General features: G+C 43.9%; 1 protein-coding gene across 1 annotated transcript in view; it reads right to left on the minus strand.

Annotated features, from left to right (window-relative positions):
* Nucleotides 1-2230: 2230 nt before the first annotated feature.
* NPTXR (neuronal pentraxin receptor) overlaps nt 2231-19759 on the minus strand; it is a 43201-nt gene continuing 25672 nt past the window's right edge. The window contains exons 2-5 of the mRNA XM_040407243.1: nt 11434-11665; nt 4545-4786; nt 2607-2786; nt 2231-2455 (exon numbers count right to left, since the gene is read on the minus strand). Of these exons, the coding sequence (XP_040263177.1) occupies nt 2231-2455; nt 2607-2786; nt 4545-4786; nt 11434-11665 (879 nt within the window). The remainder of the gene's footprint in view (nt 2456-2606; nt 2787-4544; nt 4787-11433; nt 11666-19759) is intronic.

Consider the following 19759-nt stretch of genomic DNA (forward strand, 5'->3'; position numbering starts at 1 on the left):
AAATCCCATCTTATATCAGCAATGGTAAAAATAAAAAGAACAATATGTATTCTGTTTTGTTCTAAAATACTCCAGGATACAGAAATATTCATCTATATACTTTAATATAAATGTACCATACAGCTTTTTCACAGTGACTTGTATTTTCTCTGTAGCGGACACTAATGCTCAAATAAAAGATGACTTGACAAGTTAATAGTAACAATCACAAAAATATAGAGCAGCAGTCTCCAAACCTGTGGCTCACCTGCTGTTGTGAAACAACAACTCTCAGCATACGCCTGTTAGGGTAGGGTGAGAATTGCAGCTTTGTAGCAGCTAGAGACAGACAGTTTTGGGACCACTGGTACCCAGTATATGTAAAAGATCTGTCCATTAAACCTCAAGTTTAGTCCTCATCACCTAAAGTTGTTAATTAAAAATGCAATAATTTGTGTACAGAAAAATAAGGAATATATCAGCTCAATTGCTGAAAGAAGTCTCTTACATATCGTATTTCTGTGAATGTTATTATTAACTACTTAACCTAAGATAATAAGTTACCCCTGGAATTGGATGATCACCCTCACCCCCGTGGTGCCGCTCTGTTCCCTCTGCTCCTTTCTCAAAGAGCTGTCAAAGGTACCAATTGGAAGAACCTCCTAATGTATGGTGTGCTTTCAATGGAGGCCTGTGATGTGACAGTATAAAATATGGTAGTGGACAGATGAGTGTAGTAGGCTTCTACCAGATATAGAGGACAGCTAGTCCAGTTGTCCTCTGGATTTACAAAACTTCAAGTGAAATAAAGGCTTGTACAGCATCTCCCCCCCCCCCCCCCCCCCCCAAAAAAAAAAAAAAAAAAAACATTTTTGTCACCAAATGTTTGGGTTGATATGTGGTGTCTATATACTGTTGCCAATAAAGGAGATTTTTATTTTTCAGATGCTGTGAATCCTTTCTTTTGCTTGATGTATTCCACCGTATAAGCATAGAGTGGGATATGTTGGCCACAGTTTCCCATTGTAAAAAAACGTACACTGAATCAATGTATACTGGCCTGACGAACGCAAAAGGACCGAGCCCTATGGTTGAACAGAGCCCTATGGATGAGCTTAGTGTGCACATTGGGGGCCTTCCAGGCCTATACATTAAAGTGAACCTAACCTTTTGAACAATTTTAGTAAAAACTATTCTAAATGACTTATCATAAATTTTTGTTTGTCTACTTTATTTGTTCCTGTTTTACATAGGCACCCAAAGTTCAGGTGTCTGTAGCGTTTTGGAATCCGTACACTGCTGACATGTCAGAGGTGTACGTGTGTGGATTCTGCTGTTACAAGCTAGTAAAGTCTTTGTCATACTTGATAGAGGACTCAACATCCTAAGGCCTCATGCAGCCGCCCATGTGCCTTCCGCAATTTGCGGATCGGAACGGGCGGCCGTCAATATAATGCCTATTCTTGTCCGCAAAGCGCGGACAAGAATAGGACATGTTATATTTTTTTAGCGGGGCCACGGAACGGTGCAATGGATGCAGACAGCACACGGAGTGCTGTCTGCATTTTATGCGGCCTCATTGAAGTGAATGGCGGCTCGGATGCGGACCCAAACAACGGCCATGTGCATGAGGCCTTAGATGTGGAATTTGTGCATCTTGCCAGATATGTAGACACTGGATGAACATTAGAGGATGCAGGTTGTGAATAAAACGCTATTTGAGAAGGCCCCAGAGTTAATATGACAAGGATGTGGGTAATGTCTGCAAAATTGACATATCCAGTGGTAAGTGGTAGTCCTTGTGCAGTAGTTTGTTGGGCATTTAAGTGGAGTGTGTCACATAGCCCTTGAGATTTTGTTATATGTGTAAGATGTGGTAGTATTAGTTCCCCCTTTTGTGAGGTGTTCTACAAGCTTACAAAATTTCAATTTTTTTTCAAATTGTAACACTTAAATACGTTCACTGTTGTGCTTTACATTTCCATACAGTGCTAACTACATAACCAGAGGTTCCCCTCTTTTATAATGACATAAAATGTGTACATATTTCCAAATATAGTAACTGATAACCAAATTCATTCCAAAACCTGTGAAATGAACCCAAACACACACGTTTTGTATGTATCTTGTGATGGGTAACACAAGCTGGTGCTGTTTTTAATACACAGATTTTGGAAAGCTGTGAAATCCTGCAGTGGTGAAAGTGTAGGGAAAATAATGGGGGAAGTACATGTTAATGCTGGTAAATGTTTTAGTGACCCAAACGTTCTTCACAGCTCTCAAATGGGCTCTTTGTTGTTCCACCGAAAACATCAACCTGACGGTCATCCCACTGGATTAGGTTACCGGACAAAGGCATTGTGCAGTTGGCAATTCCCTCTATTTCACTGACAGTCAGAACACGATCCCACATATTGAACTGTGCCAACTCTCCCACAAATGCCTGGGTTGCATCAAAACGTCCACCTACAGCATCCTGTGAAAAGAGTAACCCACATTTATTTTAACGCTTATTCTATAAGGAGACGTTTTTAGCTTTGAGCATTATGAAATACAATTGAATAAAAGCAAAAAAAAACTATAAGTAAGAACATGAGTAACTAAGATGTGGTAGATTAGCAACTTACTTGTTCCTGACCAAAGATGATGACACCATTGGGCTTGATTGGGTGCCAAGCAGATAGGTTGTCTTTTGATCCTTTCTTTTTTCCATCCTGGAAGACTGTCCACATTCCATCCCTTGTGGTCCAGGCCACACATATATGGTGCCACTTTCCATCTTTAAGGCTGACTGGCAGTTGAGTAACCTGCCAAGAGAGCATACAATAAGAAAAGTGCTACCAGAAGTGACCAGCCATAAAATGTAGAAAGACGTTTCTGACATACACATAACTAGATGCATAGTTCTGTGTGGGCTACTGGTTAACAAGACACTATGCAAAAATACCATAAAAACTGCACTGCTCTATAAAATGACATTTCTGCGTCCAGTCTTAGTAAAACGTAAAGGGAATCTGTCACTTCCCAAAACCATCCCAAGCAGCCAGCAGTACCTGCGTGCAGCCAGCAGCGTGTTTCTGATGATGCCTTTCTTCCTGAAGGCAGATGCAGCAAAAGTACTGAAAACGTTGTTTTATCCCCTGCCTGCGCGCTTCTCCACACATGCTTGATGTCAAGGGGACAGCGGCCTCCTTGCTTCAAGTCACGGTAACCAGGCCCCCTTCCGTGCCCCTTCGATGTGACTGACAAGCGCTTATGCAGAGAGTTCGGCAAAGCTTGCCGGCTGTCAGTCACAGCGAAGGGGGTATTGTTTCCGTGACTTGAAGCAAGGAGGCCGCTGCCCCCTTGACATCAAGCATGTGTGGAGAAGCGCGCAGGCAGGGGATAAAACAAAGTTTTCAGTACTTTTGCTGCATCTGCCTTCAGGAAGAAAGGCATCATCAGAAACACGCTGCTGGCTACACGCAGGTACTGCTGGCGGCTTGGGATGGTTTTGGGAGGTGACAGGTTCCTTTTAAAGAGTATCTGTCAAGTCTCCCACTTTTAGTAAATACCTATAGTTCCCATAAAATAACAATGCTCGAGCATTTTATAACTGTGTTGTTTCTCCTAGAAATGTGTGAATAAAGTGACAACTTGGTATTGCCATTCCCCCTTGTCAAAGGACTGTGTCCCTACACATTCTGACACTTTCACCACTGATTGGACAGTGTCAGACTGGAACACACTCAACTGACTAAGATTATCCTTGCCTGGCTCCTGTTCTTGTGTACTTGTTGCTGATCTTTACTATTAACTCTGAACTTCTTGACCTTGTTTCTGCATATGTTATTGCCTTGCATTTTGGATTGCTTGCCTGGTACCTGTTGTTCTACTCCTGGTTCTGACTTCACTCCTGTCTCATTCCCTGACCTGGTGCATTCTGAGCGATTTCTTAGTGATAACTCTTGGTTGTGTCCCTGATTATGCTATGTCATCTGCACAACTCTCATCAATCTTTCAGTACTCTTGAAACAGCAACTTCTGGATCCTTTTTGGGAGTTAAGGACAGGATATCCCTATGCCTCATTCACACTTCACTGTTTTGGTCAGTGATTTCCATCAATAATTGTGAGCCAAACCCAGGTGCTGCTCTAAACACAGAACAGGAGCAGATCTATCCCTTAATGCCTTATCTCTGTGGAGGCTCCAATCCTGGTTTTGGCTCCCAATCACTGATGGAAATCACTGACCAAAACACTCACGTGTGAATGAGGCTTAAAGCTCCACAACCCAGTCTAGCAAGTGCCAAAAGGATTGTGGCTTAGAGAATTCACATCTGCAGTCGCAAATGTAACAATATCGCTTCAGATATTTGTGAGCAATGATGTATATGTATTTTCTCATGCAATAACTGTAACAAAATGACAATTATTTTGGTAATATTATGGGGAGTCTATGTATCACTTGACCATTACACATATGGCACCTAGGAAGATAGATGGCTTCGATAGATGGAACTGAAATAAGAGAGTTTATATCTTAAAGGTTTTCTGACTGGGTATAATTACTTTCTAGTGTCTCACCTTATCATTGATGAGAAGTTCCATTGGATTATGACCCCACTCAAGAAGGACAATCTCATTTGGTTGACCATTGACAGAATAAGAGAAAGGAGTCCCAGATCCTGAAGTTGTTTTAGATTTCAGCCACAAACACATGGTGAAGGCATAGAGCTCTGGTAAAGTCTTCTTCATCCGTCCATACATGTAGTTAGTACGAACTGAAAAACTAAGCTTGAAGTTCTCAGGGTGGTATCCAGGGTGACCTGAAAAAGAAAATTTATTTTAAAATGTGTGGGGGGTTAGCTCTTCTCCGGGGGTCATTCTCACAGATACGCCTTTAGGACACCAGGTTTCAGGTCCAAACAGTGTATTTATTGTGCAACACCAGCAACAACAAAATGACAAAATAATAAACACTCGCCCGTCCAGGCTCTGACTAAACATAAAGTTTCCTAACTCACCTAGGTCCCAGTTCACACCCTGTGAACTCATGCGGCTTTTGTCAGCCAATGTCCCACAGCCTCCTGGCTGTACAGAGCACAGTACGCCCACTGTCTCCAGTTCAGTATTTCTTGTGGGGGATTGGGGCTCAGTAGTCTGCCTGGCTATGGCCCTGCAACCCTCCCAGGCGTCGCTGCGTCCCCCAACTCCAGGCTCCCAGCCTTGTGGTCCCTCAGCCTTGCCCAGCTGAGACCACACAGACAGAGCCTCCAGGCCTCTGTCCACAGGTAACACTCCCCCCTTCTGACACCCTGGGAGGTGCTTACATCCAGCTTGTCTCCTCTGTGGTGGAACAGGGGTGTGGACTGCACTATCCACCCCTTCCTTGCCTCTAACCTGCGTGAGACCTGTCACTGTCTCACCCCCCCACCTTTGTTCAAGCCCGTGAGGGTGAACACCTGCATAACCACGGGAGGCTGGTGAGAGGGTATCCACCTGGCCTGGACGTGGGGAACAGCCACCCACCCTGCTCTTTGGCTGCTCCCAATAAGAACCGGCCCAGCTTGGCTTTACAGCCACACTAAGTAACAGTGTCAGCGAGCACTAGCTGCCACTGACAGATAAAATTACCGGTTCTTATTTCACCGAGCCCAGGAAACTCGGTGACACGTACCTTCCCTTTCTTCTGCCAGACCCACGCCAGCAGAGCTTGGTTTATCACCCAAACTAGCATCTTGCCCAATCTAATCTGCCTAAAGGCCTCATGTGCCCATCTCATGGTCAGGTACTCTTTTCCTACTCTTTCGTGGGTGATAATGATGCGCTCTCGCACTCTTCGATCTCTCGCTCGTTTTTGATCCTCTGGCTCCCGCACTTGCACCTCATGTCCTTTCTTGGACTGCTGCCGCTCTTGACTGAACTGTTCCCAGTCATGGTCACGTCCCGACACTTTCTCCTTTGCTTTGCAGGGCTCCTTCAGCAGAGCATGCTTGCCCCTACTCGCTTCTTTTACGTGCATCTGGGTCACTTCTTCCTTCTTTCCAGGCGTAGTTACCCCAGCTACTATGGCAGTTTTAGAGACCTCTGCTTCTTTAGCGGCTTTTTCCACTTCGGCCGCTGCTCCCTTTGGCTTAACTTTGGTCTCTGTAGCACCTGGGGACTTCACGTCAACCAACACATTGGCCTTAACTTTTTCAGTCTTTGTCTTCTTGAAGTCTCCAGTTTCTTTGACCGCCTTCTCATCCTTCTCAGACATGGCACCATACACTTGCCCTGTTAACCCCTCCCCCTCTTTCTCATCGAGGCAGGAGGCACCAGGGTCTTCAGCAGACTCCTCGTCTTCTGTCATTTTCTCCAGAGGCTCACCCAGGACACTGTTCTCCTTTTGTGGAGGAGTCAGGAGATACAGCCCATCGTAATAGCCCAGATCCGAAAACTGATCGTTCACCTCCTCGTACTTCTTCCCCAGCAGCCTGCTGGCTATTTGGAAGGCCTTGTATGCAGAGGGGACGTCTTCCAGGCCTAGGTTACACGCTACCACGGGTCTGTGGTTTTCGGCATTCACATCAGCCACATTAACTGGTTTAGCAGAAGCATCTTCCATCTTCTCTGCCACAGCCAGCGCCACAGTGCCACCATCTCCCGTCCCATTTTTAACAGGCTCTGTCTTCATGACGTCTTTCAGAGAACTCTCCTCTTCAGGTTTCTCACCTTCCACCTGCTGCTGGAGAGCACACTTAGATTTCTCCAACTCAATTTTTAAGCTCATGAGATTTTCAGTCTCTGCTCTGAGTTGCTTGTTCAACCTCTCCAATTCAGCACGCTCCTCAAGCGCTTCTTCAAGGGCTCTAGCCAAGGAGAGGGCCTTGGTCTCCTTTTCCTAATCATCAGTCTCTGCTTGGTTACATTTTTCATCATATCGAGCCGAGATGCATTTCTTTTTCTGGCTCTCCTCCTTTTCCCTTTCTGAAGCCTTCTTCAGTTTCTTTGTGAAGACAGCTAGTCCCTTCTCTAATGTTTCTAGGGAGCGTGAGGAGAGAGATCAAACTCCTGTTTGCAGCTGTACTGTCGTGTCAGGTCATCTATAACTGCCTGGACATGGGCCTCAGACACTAGGCTGACGTCCCCCGACTTAATTCCCATTTCGTCAGATATAACTGTCTGGTTGCTACTAGTAACCACCTTTGTTTCGCAGGACCTTGACATGGTAGCTTCACTCCCCGGGTTGCTATCGGTCACAGATCATACGTCACCCATACCGCTCGTGTCACTATCAATTCTGACCTCCAGGGGCAGCGCTGAGCCAATCCCCACCTGGGACACCTCCCCAGTAACCAACCAACATTGTGGAAACTGCATTTCCACCTCTGGTACGTGTGGTATACCCTCTAACCCTATCATATTTTCCTGCACCTTCAAACACTGAGCTGGAGCTGGGCTTTGCTCCACACTACTTATATGCATGTCTTCAAACCTTTTGATCAAGTCATATAGCACTTTATGAAACATAGCAGATGCAGAAAATAAAGTTTCATCATCATTTACATTTTTACCGCCAGGGGGCGCTTCTCCCCTGACCACAACCTGCAACGGAAAAGGTATATCACTGTTACCACATATTTCATATGACATCATATTTTCCTTATGCATTTTACCAGCACCATTGTTTTCAATGGTCAACATTTTTTCCCCATGCAGGTCAAAGTGCAGCTCCCTTAGACCTTCACTTAAAGGGACAGGTACAGGTTCTGCAGGAGTTTCCTGAACTAACTCCATGAAAGTCCCGCACATGGGTCTCAGCCACCCGGCTGGCAGGTACCAGGATCACCTGGCTCTCTGCATCCAACAACGCCTGGACTGGACTGCCCTTCTCCACAAGGTCACACATTGGTGAAGCAGTCTCTAGTCCTGGTGTTTTTACACCCACTGGCTCGGCAGATAGCAACTGCTGCCAGCTCATACCACAGCACAGGGCTTCTGAAGCATTAGGGCAGTGGTCAGCAACATGCCCCACCTCCAGAGCCCTGCTGCCTGTCACTTTAACTGCTGTATACGAAACAACTGGAACGCTCTTACCCACAGCAGTCACGGGTTTGGCGCTCCCAGGTGCTGTACGCACATCTCCATAGCAGTCACCTTCCTTCTCCAGGATGTTAGGAACCTCCAGCCCTTGCTTCCTGGTCACCAGAACACACACAGGCTCCTCAGTGCAGTCGTTGCCATCGGAAACACCTCGACTCCAGTCTCCTTCCGGACGGTCACTCCAGCCGCACACTTTAGAACTCTGTACCCACTGGCAGGGAATACCAGAACTCCTGAAAGTCGCACCGCTCTCCATCTCACTTTCTTCCCGTCGGTTGCCCTTGGCAACGGCATACATATTGTTCTCCAGCACTCAATTCTCTGGCAAGTTCAGAGCAGCCTCTCCAAGTGCAGCACTCGGCTTCCTCAACAAGGCATTTGTTTCCTGCACCAGCTGCTTTATTACTTCCTCTGTGGCCTTGGTTTTCTGCCAAACCGGGCCACTTCCCCCAGAGGACATCACCTCCGGTATGCAAAATTTCCACCACACCGGACCATCTTTCATCCAGGTCGCCATTTTGACCAAAAAAAAAAAAACTTCCACAGGTCAGTCTGTCTTTCTCACTGGCTTCTGGCCCTTTGAATCCTGCACACTTTGCACCACAGAAAAAAAAATGTCCAGGTTAACACCAGCAGTTTTCCAGCAGCCGCTGCTCCTGCAAACTAGCAGGCTTCCAGCCCTTTTACTTATCAGCAGGGACACCTGCCCGCATCCGACACCAATTGTGGGGGGTTAGCTCTTCTCCGGGGGTCATTCTCACAGATACGCCTTTAGGACACCAGGTTTCAGGTCTAAACAGTGTATTTATTGTGCAACACCAGCAACAACAAAATGACAAAATAATAAACACTCACCCGTCCAGGCTCTGACTAAACATGAAGTTTCCTGATTCACCTAGGTCCCAGTTCACACCCTGTGAACTCATGCGGCTTTTGTCAGCCAATGTCCCCCAGCCTCCTGGCTGTACAGAGCACAGTACGCCCACTGTCTCCAGTTCAGTATTTCTTGTGGGGGATTGGGGCTCAGTAGTCCACCTGACTATGGCCCTGCGACCCTCCCAGGCGTCGCTGCGTCCCCCAACTCCAGGCTATCTCCCAGCTGAGACCACACAGACAGAGCCTCCAGGCCTCTGTCCACAGGTAACACTCCCCCCTTCTGACACCCTGGGAGGTGCGTTATGCCAGGCTGATTACATCCAGCTTGTCTCCTCTGTGGTGGAACAGGGGTGTGGACCGCACTATCCACCCCTTCCTTGCCTCTAACCTGCGTGAGACCTGTCTCACAAATGATATATTCAACAAGATTGCAATTTAAAATTTGTGATATTAAAGGAGTACTTCAGGAAAATGGCATTTATCATGTAGACAAAGTTAATACAAGGCACTTACTAATGTATTGTGATTGTCCATATTGCCTCCTTTGCTGGCTTGATTCATTTTTCTGTCATATTATACAATGCTTGTTTCCATGGGTTATGGCCACCACTGCAGCGCAAATATGAGGTGGACATGACTGGAGCTGTTGCACATACATGCCTATGTGCACTCCATATTCCCAGCCACCAGAGAGGCCAGTGCTTTTATATATAGTGTGCCAGTATGACCACCGCTGGTGAATTGCAGGGTAGTCATTTAACCCCTGGATATGAGCACTGTTATAATGCAATGAAAAATGAATCAAACCAGCAAAGGAGGCAATATGGACAATCACAATACATTAGTAAGTGCCTTGTATTAACTTTTTCTACATGATAAATGCCACTTGCTGAAGTGAGACAACCCCTTTAAGTTTATGCTTTCATGGACTTGAATTTCAGAACTTTAGTAGCAGACTGAAATCATAATGCTGATCTTTCAATAGGGAATAAACTTCCATATTACAAACATGAGATAGCTGAATGCAGGGTTACACTGATTACATTGTTTGAGTAATTGCACAGATATATGTAAATTGCTGTAAACCTGGCTATATATAACCAAAAACTGACATCCCAAGAACGGCATTTTGTACATTATAATTGACTTCTTTTTTTGCATTCACTATAGTAGTAACTTCATATTATGATGTGGTTCTCTTGTATTCCTTATTGACCTAATTTCTTTTGACATACAAATGAAGCTTGGGAGTTGGAATTCATTAAGCAAAAATTTAATAAAAAATTGAACAACAATACACAAATAATTATTCTTTGTAAAATGAAGTTAATACACTTTTCTTATATACCGGTACTTTGTGTATAAAATCCTCCCAGTTTTCAAGATCTCTGTTGGAGGTTTTTATGTGGAAGCCTTCACTATTTAATTCCAGGGGATGAACATGATGCACAGCTTCCTACACAATGAGAGCTTTCTCTTGTAACAAGCCATGAGCCTGTATAACATGACCAGGACAAATATTTGTCATCTAGAAGTAAACAATGATGATTCCCGTTCAATGCAGCAAACAGATTTTGAAACTAATTAGAAAATTGATACAAAAGTATACTAGAAAATTCACTGTTTAACCAACAACAATGTCTTGTAGGGCTAGCTCACCTGAATGTAATAATATCTTTCACCTAGCAGTTACGTGCACTAAGAGTGGGTCCAAGCACCATTGCTCGTCCTCTTTCCCTTGCCAGCTCTACCCAGGTTCCTGCAAGGTCATCTCCTATGGCCCTGGCAGAGGAAGCAGGAGGAGCAAAGGTGCCCTTTGTGTACTTAATTGCTTATTTGCATATGGCCGGAAAGTATTGTACTTTGTCTCCAGAATGAAGCAATGAATTGCTAGTCCAACAAGAGATTGTGTCTGGTTTAAGGATGACATATCCCCTTTTAAAGACGTTGTCACACTATGACAACCCCTGATGGAAATAAGTCCAGAATATGATCAGCCAAGGGCCCTGCTTCTGAAATCCCTATAATACATAGGCAAGGCTTAAAGGGATATTCCATTTAGAAGTATTAATGCAAGATCGGTGTTGCTTTGACCACTGTGGCCTTATTGGTTGCCACAATGGTGGGCTGCATCTAGGAAGTGTTTGGCAAGGTGGTTATGCATCCTGCTGCTCTATTCCATGTCTATGACACTGGTGGAAACAGCTGAGTACTGTGCTTTAAATTGAATGCCAGGGCACATGCTCGAGCACAGCTCCATTCAAACTACTTCTAGCCTGGTCTTGTGGCTAGGAGGAATGGGGCACCAAGGTCCTATGTACCTGTGATTGGGTTCTCTCTGTCAAACTCCACCAATCTATCCTTGAATAAGTGAGAAATGCTTTTGAAGGAGACTCCAAGAATACTTCTTCAATATGTTATGTTTCTTTGTGGCTTTATGTGCCCAAACATATTAACAGATCCTTATACTTTGCCATTTTGCTTATAATATATTCTGTCACATGAATCTTACCTTGTTCCAACTCTGCAATGCGGTTTTGTAAGATGCTCAGCTCCTTCTCTATGTCCTGCTTGTCTCTCTCCCCTGAAGCTGTTGTCTGCTCCTTTTCCAGCTCTAATAGTTTAGCCAAAAGTTGAGCCTCTAGCTCAAGTAGCTTAGACTGTAAGGAGTCTCGTCCATGGAGAGGTGAAGGAGAAGTGGATGTTGGAGTGGTCATATTGTTCATTCGCTGCTGAATTTCCAACTACAAAAACATAACAAATACAATGTTGTAAAACATATTTGCCTCATTCCAAATGTCACATTAGTTACTGTTATCCATTAACATCAGTTCAAGTGAATGGGATAAGGCTTCAATACCCTGCACCACAATTACCAAGGCTGCAGCGCTCACACCACTGATTGGCAAGGGTGCCAAGAGTCAGGCTCCCACCAATGGGGTTTAATAAATATAGTACTAATTAAAAAACTTTTGGGGTCATTTATAAAGATCGTCTATTTATCGGCGATAGGAAATGTGTCACCAAAAATGTTCTCTGCCAGTTAAAAACAGATAGTAACACATCTCCTTTTTTCTAATCTGTTTTTATTTTCTGCTTGTAGATTTATTTATTTTATTTCCTGAACATGATTATGGGGGCCGCCATCTTGCCTAAGCTGTTCTCAACAGCATTTACACAGCATTAAAAAATTGCTTTATGGCATCTCCATTGGCCATAGATACAATGGTCAGGAGGGGACCTTAACCCTTTCAGGACCTCTGCCGTACATGTACGGCTGAAGTTGTGTCTTTAAACATGGCACCCACTTGCACGTGCAGCGGGCGCAATAGCTACCAGGTTTCTGCTGTTTAAAACAGCATACACCAGTGGCGCATGTATGCGATCAGCCATAAGGCTGACACATACATTTTCCACTACAAATGCCTTGGTCAAATGTGACCATGGCATCTGATCAGTCCAGAAGCAGAAGCCACGCTCTCCCGCTCCGCTAACAGCGTTTCCTGGCTGAGAACCTATTACACTGATCTAATAGCCGGAAGCCTCAAGCAGGCTTCAGTGGCTATTAGATGAATATACCAATACAGGCCACTAGGTGGCGGCATTGTATTGTTATATTGAAAATGAAGTGTTCAATGATGGCTATATAGCCATCAATGAACACAATGGCAATCTAATTGCCAGTTATAGTCACCCGGGGTGTTTTGCGGTCTGTTTTTCACGGATCCATTGTTCCGTTTTTTGTTTCCGTTGTGTTTCCGTTTCGGTTCTGTTTTTCCGTTCCGTTTTTCCGTTTGGCATATACAGTATACAGTAATTACATAGAACAAATTGGGCTGGGCATAACATTTTCAATAGATGGTGCCGCAAAAACGGATACGGAAGACATACGGATGCATTTCCGTATGCATTCAGTTTTTTTTGCGGACCCATTGACTATAATGGGGCCACGGAACGTGATTTGTGGCCAAATATAGGACATGTTCTATCTTTGCACGGAACGGAGATACGGAAACATGGAAACGGAATGCATACGGAGTACATTCAGTTTTTTTTGAGGACCTATTGAAATGAATGCTTCCGTATACGGAACGCAAAAAAAAGCCTGCAAAACGGAAAAAAAAAACTGTAGTGTGAAAGAGGCCTAAGAACTATGGGAAATCGGGGAGTGAAAAACAAAAATTGAAAATTGCAATGTCCTCTAAGGGTTAATGACTTCTATGGGAGAGTTTTCTAGACATGCTCTGTGACCTGTGCAGAGGTCATTGTACAAGGGAAAGATAGATAAGATTTGATAATAATTGTGAATGGAGGATCCTCTTATCTATTCACAGAGATGATATCATTACAGTCAGGATTAGAATGAGTTAGCGGCAGTAAAGTGATCTGTACAAACCAAGAAGTGGCGCCAATTATTAGACATAGTGGTCAGTGTGAAAACTGCAGGGTTTTTCTGTTTTAGTTTAAATATAAAAGTGGAACAAAATCACAGAAATATATGGCCAATATGGGGGAACTGCTCAGACCCCAAACACTGTAGCGCATTTCTCATTGGGGGAGCAGTCCCACCACTATATTTCTGTGATTTTGTTTTATATGTAGTGAATGTGCCTTTACCTGGCATTTAAACATTCTTTTGCACCTGGTAGCCTCCATCACATGGTCTGATATGGGTGTGGCTTACAGTCTTGCTTTATTCACATTGCATTAGTTGTCCTGCTATGCGGTTGTGTGGAAGCTTGGCTGTGAGCTGGATTACATCACCTTCAGACCGTGTTCACACCATAGTTAGTGTAGTGGTAGGACCCCTTGCCATGCTGAGAGACCGTGACGTGGTGCATGAGGGGCTCCGATGTGTTCCTGACAGGAATATATTGGCAAAAGTCTCAGCTTTTAATATCTGCTTGTATGACTAGCCAGTATAGTCAGTGGCATATCCGTTTGGTGCATTTTTTTCCTGTGATTTATAAATATAAAAGTGCCATGGAAAATGTAAAATTATTGAAAAATATATTAAACATAAAAAAGTGATTTACCGGTAAAAAGCAGGTCATTTTCTGATGACACATTCCCTTTAATACCACTGCCCTGGCGGTGGATTATGTAGGCGTAGGCCTCTACATAACTTAGGCGCATGTTTCGGCAGCATACAACAAGCTTAAACCTATGCCAGATCCATTGCTGGGATAGAGTTAGGCCATTTACTACACCAAAAACTGGCATAGAATAAAATGAATGAGATGGGCTGGCCAGCCTGCCCCCTTCCCCGCCCACTCCATGCCTCCTTTTTCCGCCACTTCAGAAAAGTAGTGTGAGCGGGGAAAAGCTGCACATTTAGTCGCAAATCCCCTTAGTGACCGAATCTGCGACAAAAGGACGCCAAAAATGACCCCCTTTGAACTTATTCTTATTTTATTTGTCTGATATAACATTTTGTTTAAAGATCAGAAACCAGTCAGGTTTACAAAAATCACAAACTATGTAAGGACCCGGAGCACAACAGGTGAACCTAAAATACCCACTACCACTGTTAGTATAAATGAATAGGTCTCTAGATTGGTAGTAATGGTCAGCAGTGCAGTCAATGTCAAAACACCTGCATTACTCCAAAGGAGAGATCTTCTTACCAACAGCACTGCCCCCTAATGGTCTCCTCACAGCATCCTTATCGGCGGTTCCCCCTGTAGCCTTGTATGGATCACCACAAGTTGCTGTAGATGGCCCCTCACACTTGCAAGTCAATGTTTGTCAGCTGGAACTGCGTGTCTTGGATCAGAATCCCCCAACAGTGACGGGAATATGAAGACACAAAAAGGCAGAGTCTTGTGCAGGATCATTTAAGATAAAAAGGCCTGCTGTATTTATTCTGAATACTCACAAGATGAACATCTTGTAAAAAAGATGTAGTAAAATGGTAGAAATCATCTCAGGATGGAGCTCATAAGTGCCCAACTAGTTTCACCTCTCAAGGCTTCTTCAGGGATTCCTATTTTGAGCTGCTGAGATGATTTCTACTACATTTTATACAAGATGTTCATCTTGTGAGTATTCTGAATAAATATATGTAGCAGGCTGTTTTATCTTAAATGATCCTGCACAAGGATCTGTCTTTTTGTGTCTCCATATTCCTGTGGCTGCTGGAGGATCGGGATCCAAGACACACAGTTCCAGCTGATAAACATTGATTGAAAGTGTGAGGGGCTGCAGAGTGGCCTTCAACAGCAACTTGTGGTAATCCATACAAAGCTACAGGTGGAACTGTCAACCATTAGGGGGACAGATTCTGCGTTATTGTTGGAAGATCGCTCCTTTGGAGTAAAGCAGGTGTTTTGACATTGACTGCACTGCTGACCATTACTACCAATGTAGAGACATTTTACTTTATCCTAACAGTGATGTGCTTGGTGTTTTAGGTTCACATGTTGTGCTCAGGTCCTTACATGGTTTATGTTTGCACACAGGAATGAGACCCATCTGAGCAGCTTGTTTGCGCTCTGTTTTTACCATATTTCCGTTTTTTCTAGGTTTACAAAAACGCAAAAAATGGAGACCTGAAGATGTGATTTTAAAGCGATGAGTACTATATATTACTCCTTAACATACAGTGGGATGCGAAAGTTTGGGCAACCTTGTTAATCGTCATGATTTTCCTGTATAAATCGTTGGTTGTTACGATAAAAAATGTCAGTTAAATATATCATATAGGAGACACACACAGTGATATTTGAGAAGTGAAATGAAGTTTATTGGATTTACAGAAAGTGTGCTATAATTGTTTAAACAAAATTCGGCAGGTGCATAAATTTGGGCACTTTTGTCATTTTATTGATTCCAAAACCCTTAGAACTAATTATTGGAACTCAAATTGGCTTGGTAAGCTCAGTGACCCCTGACCTACATACATAGGTGAATCTAATTATGAGAAAGAGTATTTAAGGGGGTCAATTGTAAGCTTCCCTCCTCTTTTAATTTTCTCTGAAGAGTAGCAACATGGGGGTCTCAAAATAACTCTCAAATGACCTGAAGACAAAGATTGTTCACCATCATGGTTTAGGGGAAGGATACAGAAAGCTGTCTCAGAGATTTCAGCTGTCTGTTTCCACAGTTAGGAACATATTAAGGAAATGGAAGACCACAGGCTCAGTTCAAGTTGAGGCTCGAAGTGGCAGACCAAGAAAAATCTCGGATAGACAGAAGCGACGAATGGTGAGAACAGTCAGAGTCAACCCACAGACCAGCACAAAAGACCTACAACATCATCTTGCTGCAGATGAAGTCACTGTGCATCGTTCAACCATTCGGCGCACTTTACACAAGGAGATGCTGTATGCGAGAGTGATGCAGAGGAAGCCTTTTCTCCGCCCACAGCACAAAAAGTGCCGCTTGAGGTGGCCTAAAGCACATTTGGACAAGCCAGCTTCATTTTGGAATAAGGTGCTGTGGACTGATGAAACTAAAATTGAGTAATTTGGCCATAACAAGGGGCGTTATGCATGGAGGAAAAAGAACACAGCATTCCAAGAAAAACACCTGCTACCTACAGTACAATATTGTGGTGGTTCCATCATGCTGTGGGGCTGTGTGGCCAGTGCAGGGACTGGGAATCTTGTCAAAGTTGAGGGACGCATGGATTCCACTCAGTATCAGCAGATTCTGGAGACCAATGTCCAGGAATCAGTGACAAAGCTGAAGCTGCGCCAGGGCTGGATCTTTCAACAAGACAACGACCCTAAACACTGCTCAAAATCCACTAAGGCATTTATGCAGAGGAACAAGTACAACGTTCTGGAATGGCCATCTCAGTCCCCAGACCTGAATATAATTGAAAATCTGTGGTGTGACTTAAAGAGAGCTGTCCATGCTCGGAAGCCATCAAACCTGAATGAAGTAAAGATGTTTTGTAAAGAGGAATGGTCCAAAATACCGTCAACCAGAATCCAGACTCTCATTGGAACCTACAGGAAGCGTTTAGAGGCTGTAATTTCTGCAAAAGGAGGATCTACTAAATATTGATTTCATTTCTTTTTTGTGGTGCCCAAATTTATGCACCTGCCTAATTTTGTTTAAACAATTATAGCACACTTTCTGTAAATCCAATAAACTTCATTTCACTTCTCAAATCTCACTGTGTGTGTCTCCTATATGATATATTTAACTGACATTTTTTATCGTAACAACCAACGATTTATACAGGAAAATCATGACGATTAACAAGGTTGCCCAAACTTTCGCATCCCACTGTACCTGACAGGATAGCAGGGTTTGGGGCTATCTTAGGTGGTTAGGGCTATTGTTACACTAGAAGGATGCCCCCATTTTAATTATTTATTTGTCCCATCTCAGATCTATGTACCACAGACAGTAGATTTGTAAGCACCGATCAATATGGCTTTTTGGTAGCCTGCTCTGTAGATGTTAATGTACAGTACTTTTGGAAAGTCTTCAGCCTCTTTCACTTTTTTCACATTTTGTTATGTTGCAGCTTTGTGCTAAACTAAAAATAAATTCAAGATTCCACCATCAATCTGCACACAATACTCCATAATGACAAAATGAAAACAGAATTTTAGAATTGGAGTTTTTCTTTTTTATGTATTTATCCATTTCTCCAGGTTTTTGGAGCTGCTTACCTTATCATGGTGAAAATAGGCTAACTATTTCATCAGAAATAGTTGGGTCTCAGTAAGTTTGCGGTAATAGAATCACATCTGCGGTTAGGTAGCAGAGTACTTGTAGTAAGGTGGTCAATGCCGGAGCAGACACTTTTCAAAATTGGGGCAGATTCCCGATACAGAGGTAGTGTGTCACTTATTTTGGTGACTTGTGTCAGTAAAGTAGATGAATAGATCTCTGTTTAGGTCTGGAAAAATTTGAGCATGGGGGGGGGGGGGGTCTGTGGTCTGGTGCCTCTAGTACAGGCATGGCCAACCTGCGGCTCACCAGCTGTTGCAAAACTACAACTTCCACAATGCCCTGCTGTAAGCCGATAGTTGCTGGCAGTCTGGGCATGATGGGAGTTGTAGTTTTGCAACAGCTGGAGAGCCTCAGGTTGGCCATCCCTGCTCTAGTAGGATGTTAGCATTATAGACCTTTTAGATGTGGTGTCCTCAGTGAAACTCTGTCTGCTGTTGGTTTATAATGGAGGGCTGTAGGTCCACGGGTTGATTAAAGGAGGATCGGGGACCGTGCCATGCGGGAAGTCCTCAGTCCAGCAAAAGGTGGATCCCTCTGTTAAGTTGCACTGCTTGTACGAGGGACCCCTTGGCGTTGAGTGTCTGGTCCCTTATGTGCGTTTTTTGTGGCCTGAAAATCGAGGCCGGGGATTGGTAGGTCTCACTAGGCCTCAGCCTAAATTCGGGCGCCGGAGGTCCGCTGAGTCCCGGAGAGATCTCCTTAAGTTGCAGGTAGTGTGCTGGCTCTGCTGGTGTGCAGCTTGTGTTGATTAAGCAGGCGGAACAGGTCCGATGTCGCTCAAAGGGTTCTGGTGTAAAGGAGCTCACCAGGAAGCCGTCTACTCCCTTCAGTTTATTTTTTTTAACACTATAAGGAATGTCAACTGTCTTTTAAAGACAGGTGATGCAGGTGCCAGGTCTGTAGTAATGTCTTCTGTCATTGCTGCATTAAAGGGGTTTTTCAGGGAGTTTGATATTTATGGCCGATTCCCAGGATAGTTCATCAAAATCTGATTGATAGAAGTTCGACATCTGGTACCCCTGCCAATCAGCTGTTTGAAGAGACCTCAGCGCTGTTTGAAGAGGCAAACACAGCGCCATACATTGTATAGTGGCTGTGATTGATATTGCAGGTAAAACCCTTTCTCTTGAATGGGATGAAGCAACAAATAGGCCATGTCATGAATGAGCATGATGTCACTGGCTTAAGAAGATGCCACAACACTTACTGAAGTGCCAAAGCCTCTTCAGACAGCTGATCGGGGGGGGGGGGGGCGGTGCTGTGGGTTGGACCACCACCAATCAGATATTGATGACCTATTCTGAGGATAGGCCATCAATATCAAACTCCTGGAATACTCCTTAAATGGATTCTGTCACCTTGTTTTAGGTTATAGAGCTGCAGACATGCACGGCTAGATCGCCGCTAGCATGTCCGCAATATACCTGTCCTATAGGGCTGTGTGCTTTTATTGTGCTTAAAAAAAGATTTTATACAGTTGCAAGAAAAAGTATGTGAACCCTTTGGAATGATATGGATTTCTGCACAAATTGGTCATAAAATGTGATCTGATCTTCATCTAAGTCATAACAATAGACAATCACAGTCTGCTTAAACTAATAACACACAAAGAATTAAATGTTACCATGTTTTAATTGAACACACCATGTAAACATTCACAGTGCAGGTGGAAAAAGTATTTGAACCCCTAGACTAACGACATCTCCAAGAGCTAATTGGAGTGAGGTGTCAGCCAACTGGAGTCCAATCAATGAGATGAGATTGGAGGTGTTGGTTACAGCTGCCCTGCCCTATAAAAAACACACACCAGTTCTGGGTTTGCTTTTCACAAGAAGCAATGCCTGATGGGAATGATGCCTCGCACAAAAGAGCACTCAGAAGACCTACGATTAAGAATTGTTGACTTGCATAAAGCTGGAAAGGGTTATAAAAGTATCTCCAAAAGCCTTGCTGTTCATCAGTCCATGGTAAGACAAATTGTCTATAAATGGAGAAAGTTCAGCACTGCTGCTACTCTCCCTAGGAGTGGCCATCCTGTAAAGATGACTGCAAGAGCACAGCGCAGACTGCTCAATGAGGTGAAGAAGAATCCTAGAGTGTCAGTTAAAGACTTACAAAAGTCTGGCATATGATAACATCCCTGC

The sequence above is a fragment of the Bufo bufo genome, chromosome 9, assembly GCF_905171765.1.
Source record: "Bufo bufo chromosome 9, aBufBuf1.1, whole genome shotgun sequence".
Lineage (NCBI taxonomy): Eukaryota > Metazoa > Chordata > Amphibia > Anura > Bufonidae > Bufo > Bufo bufo.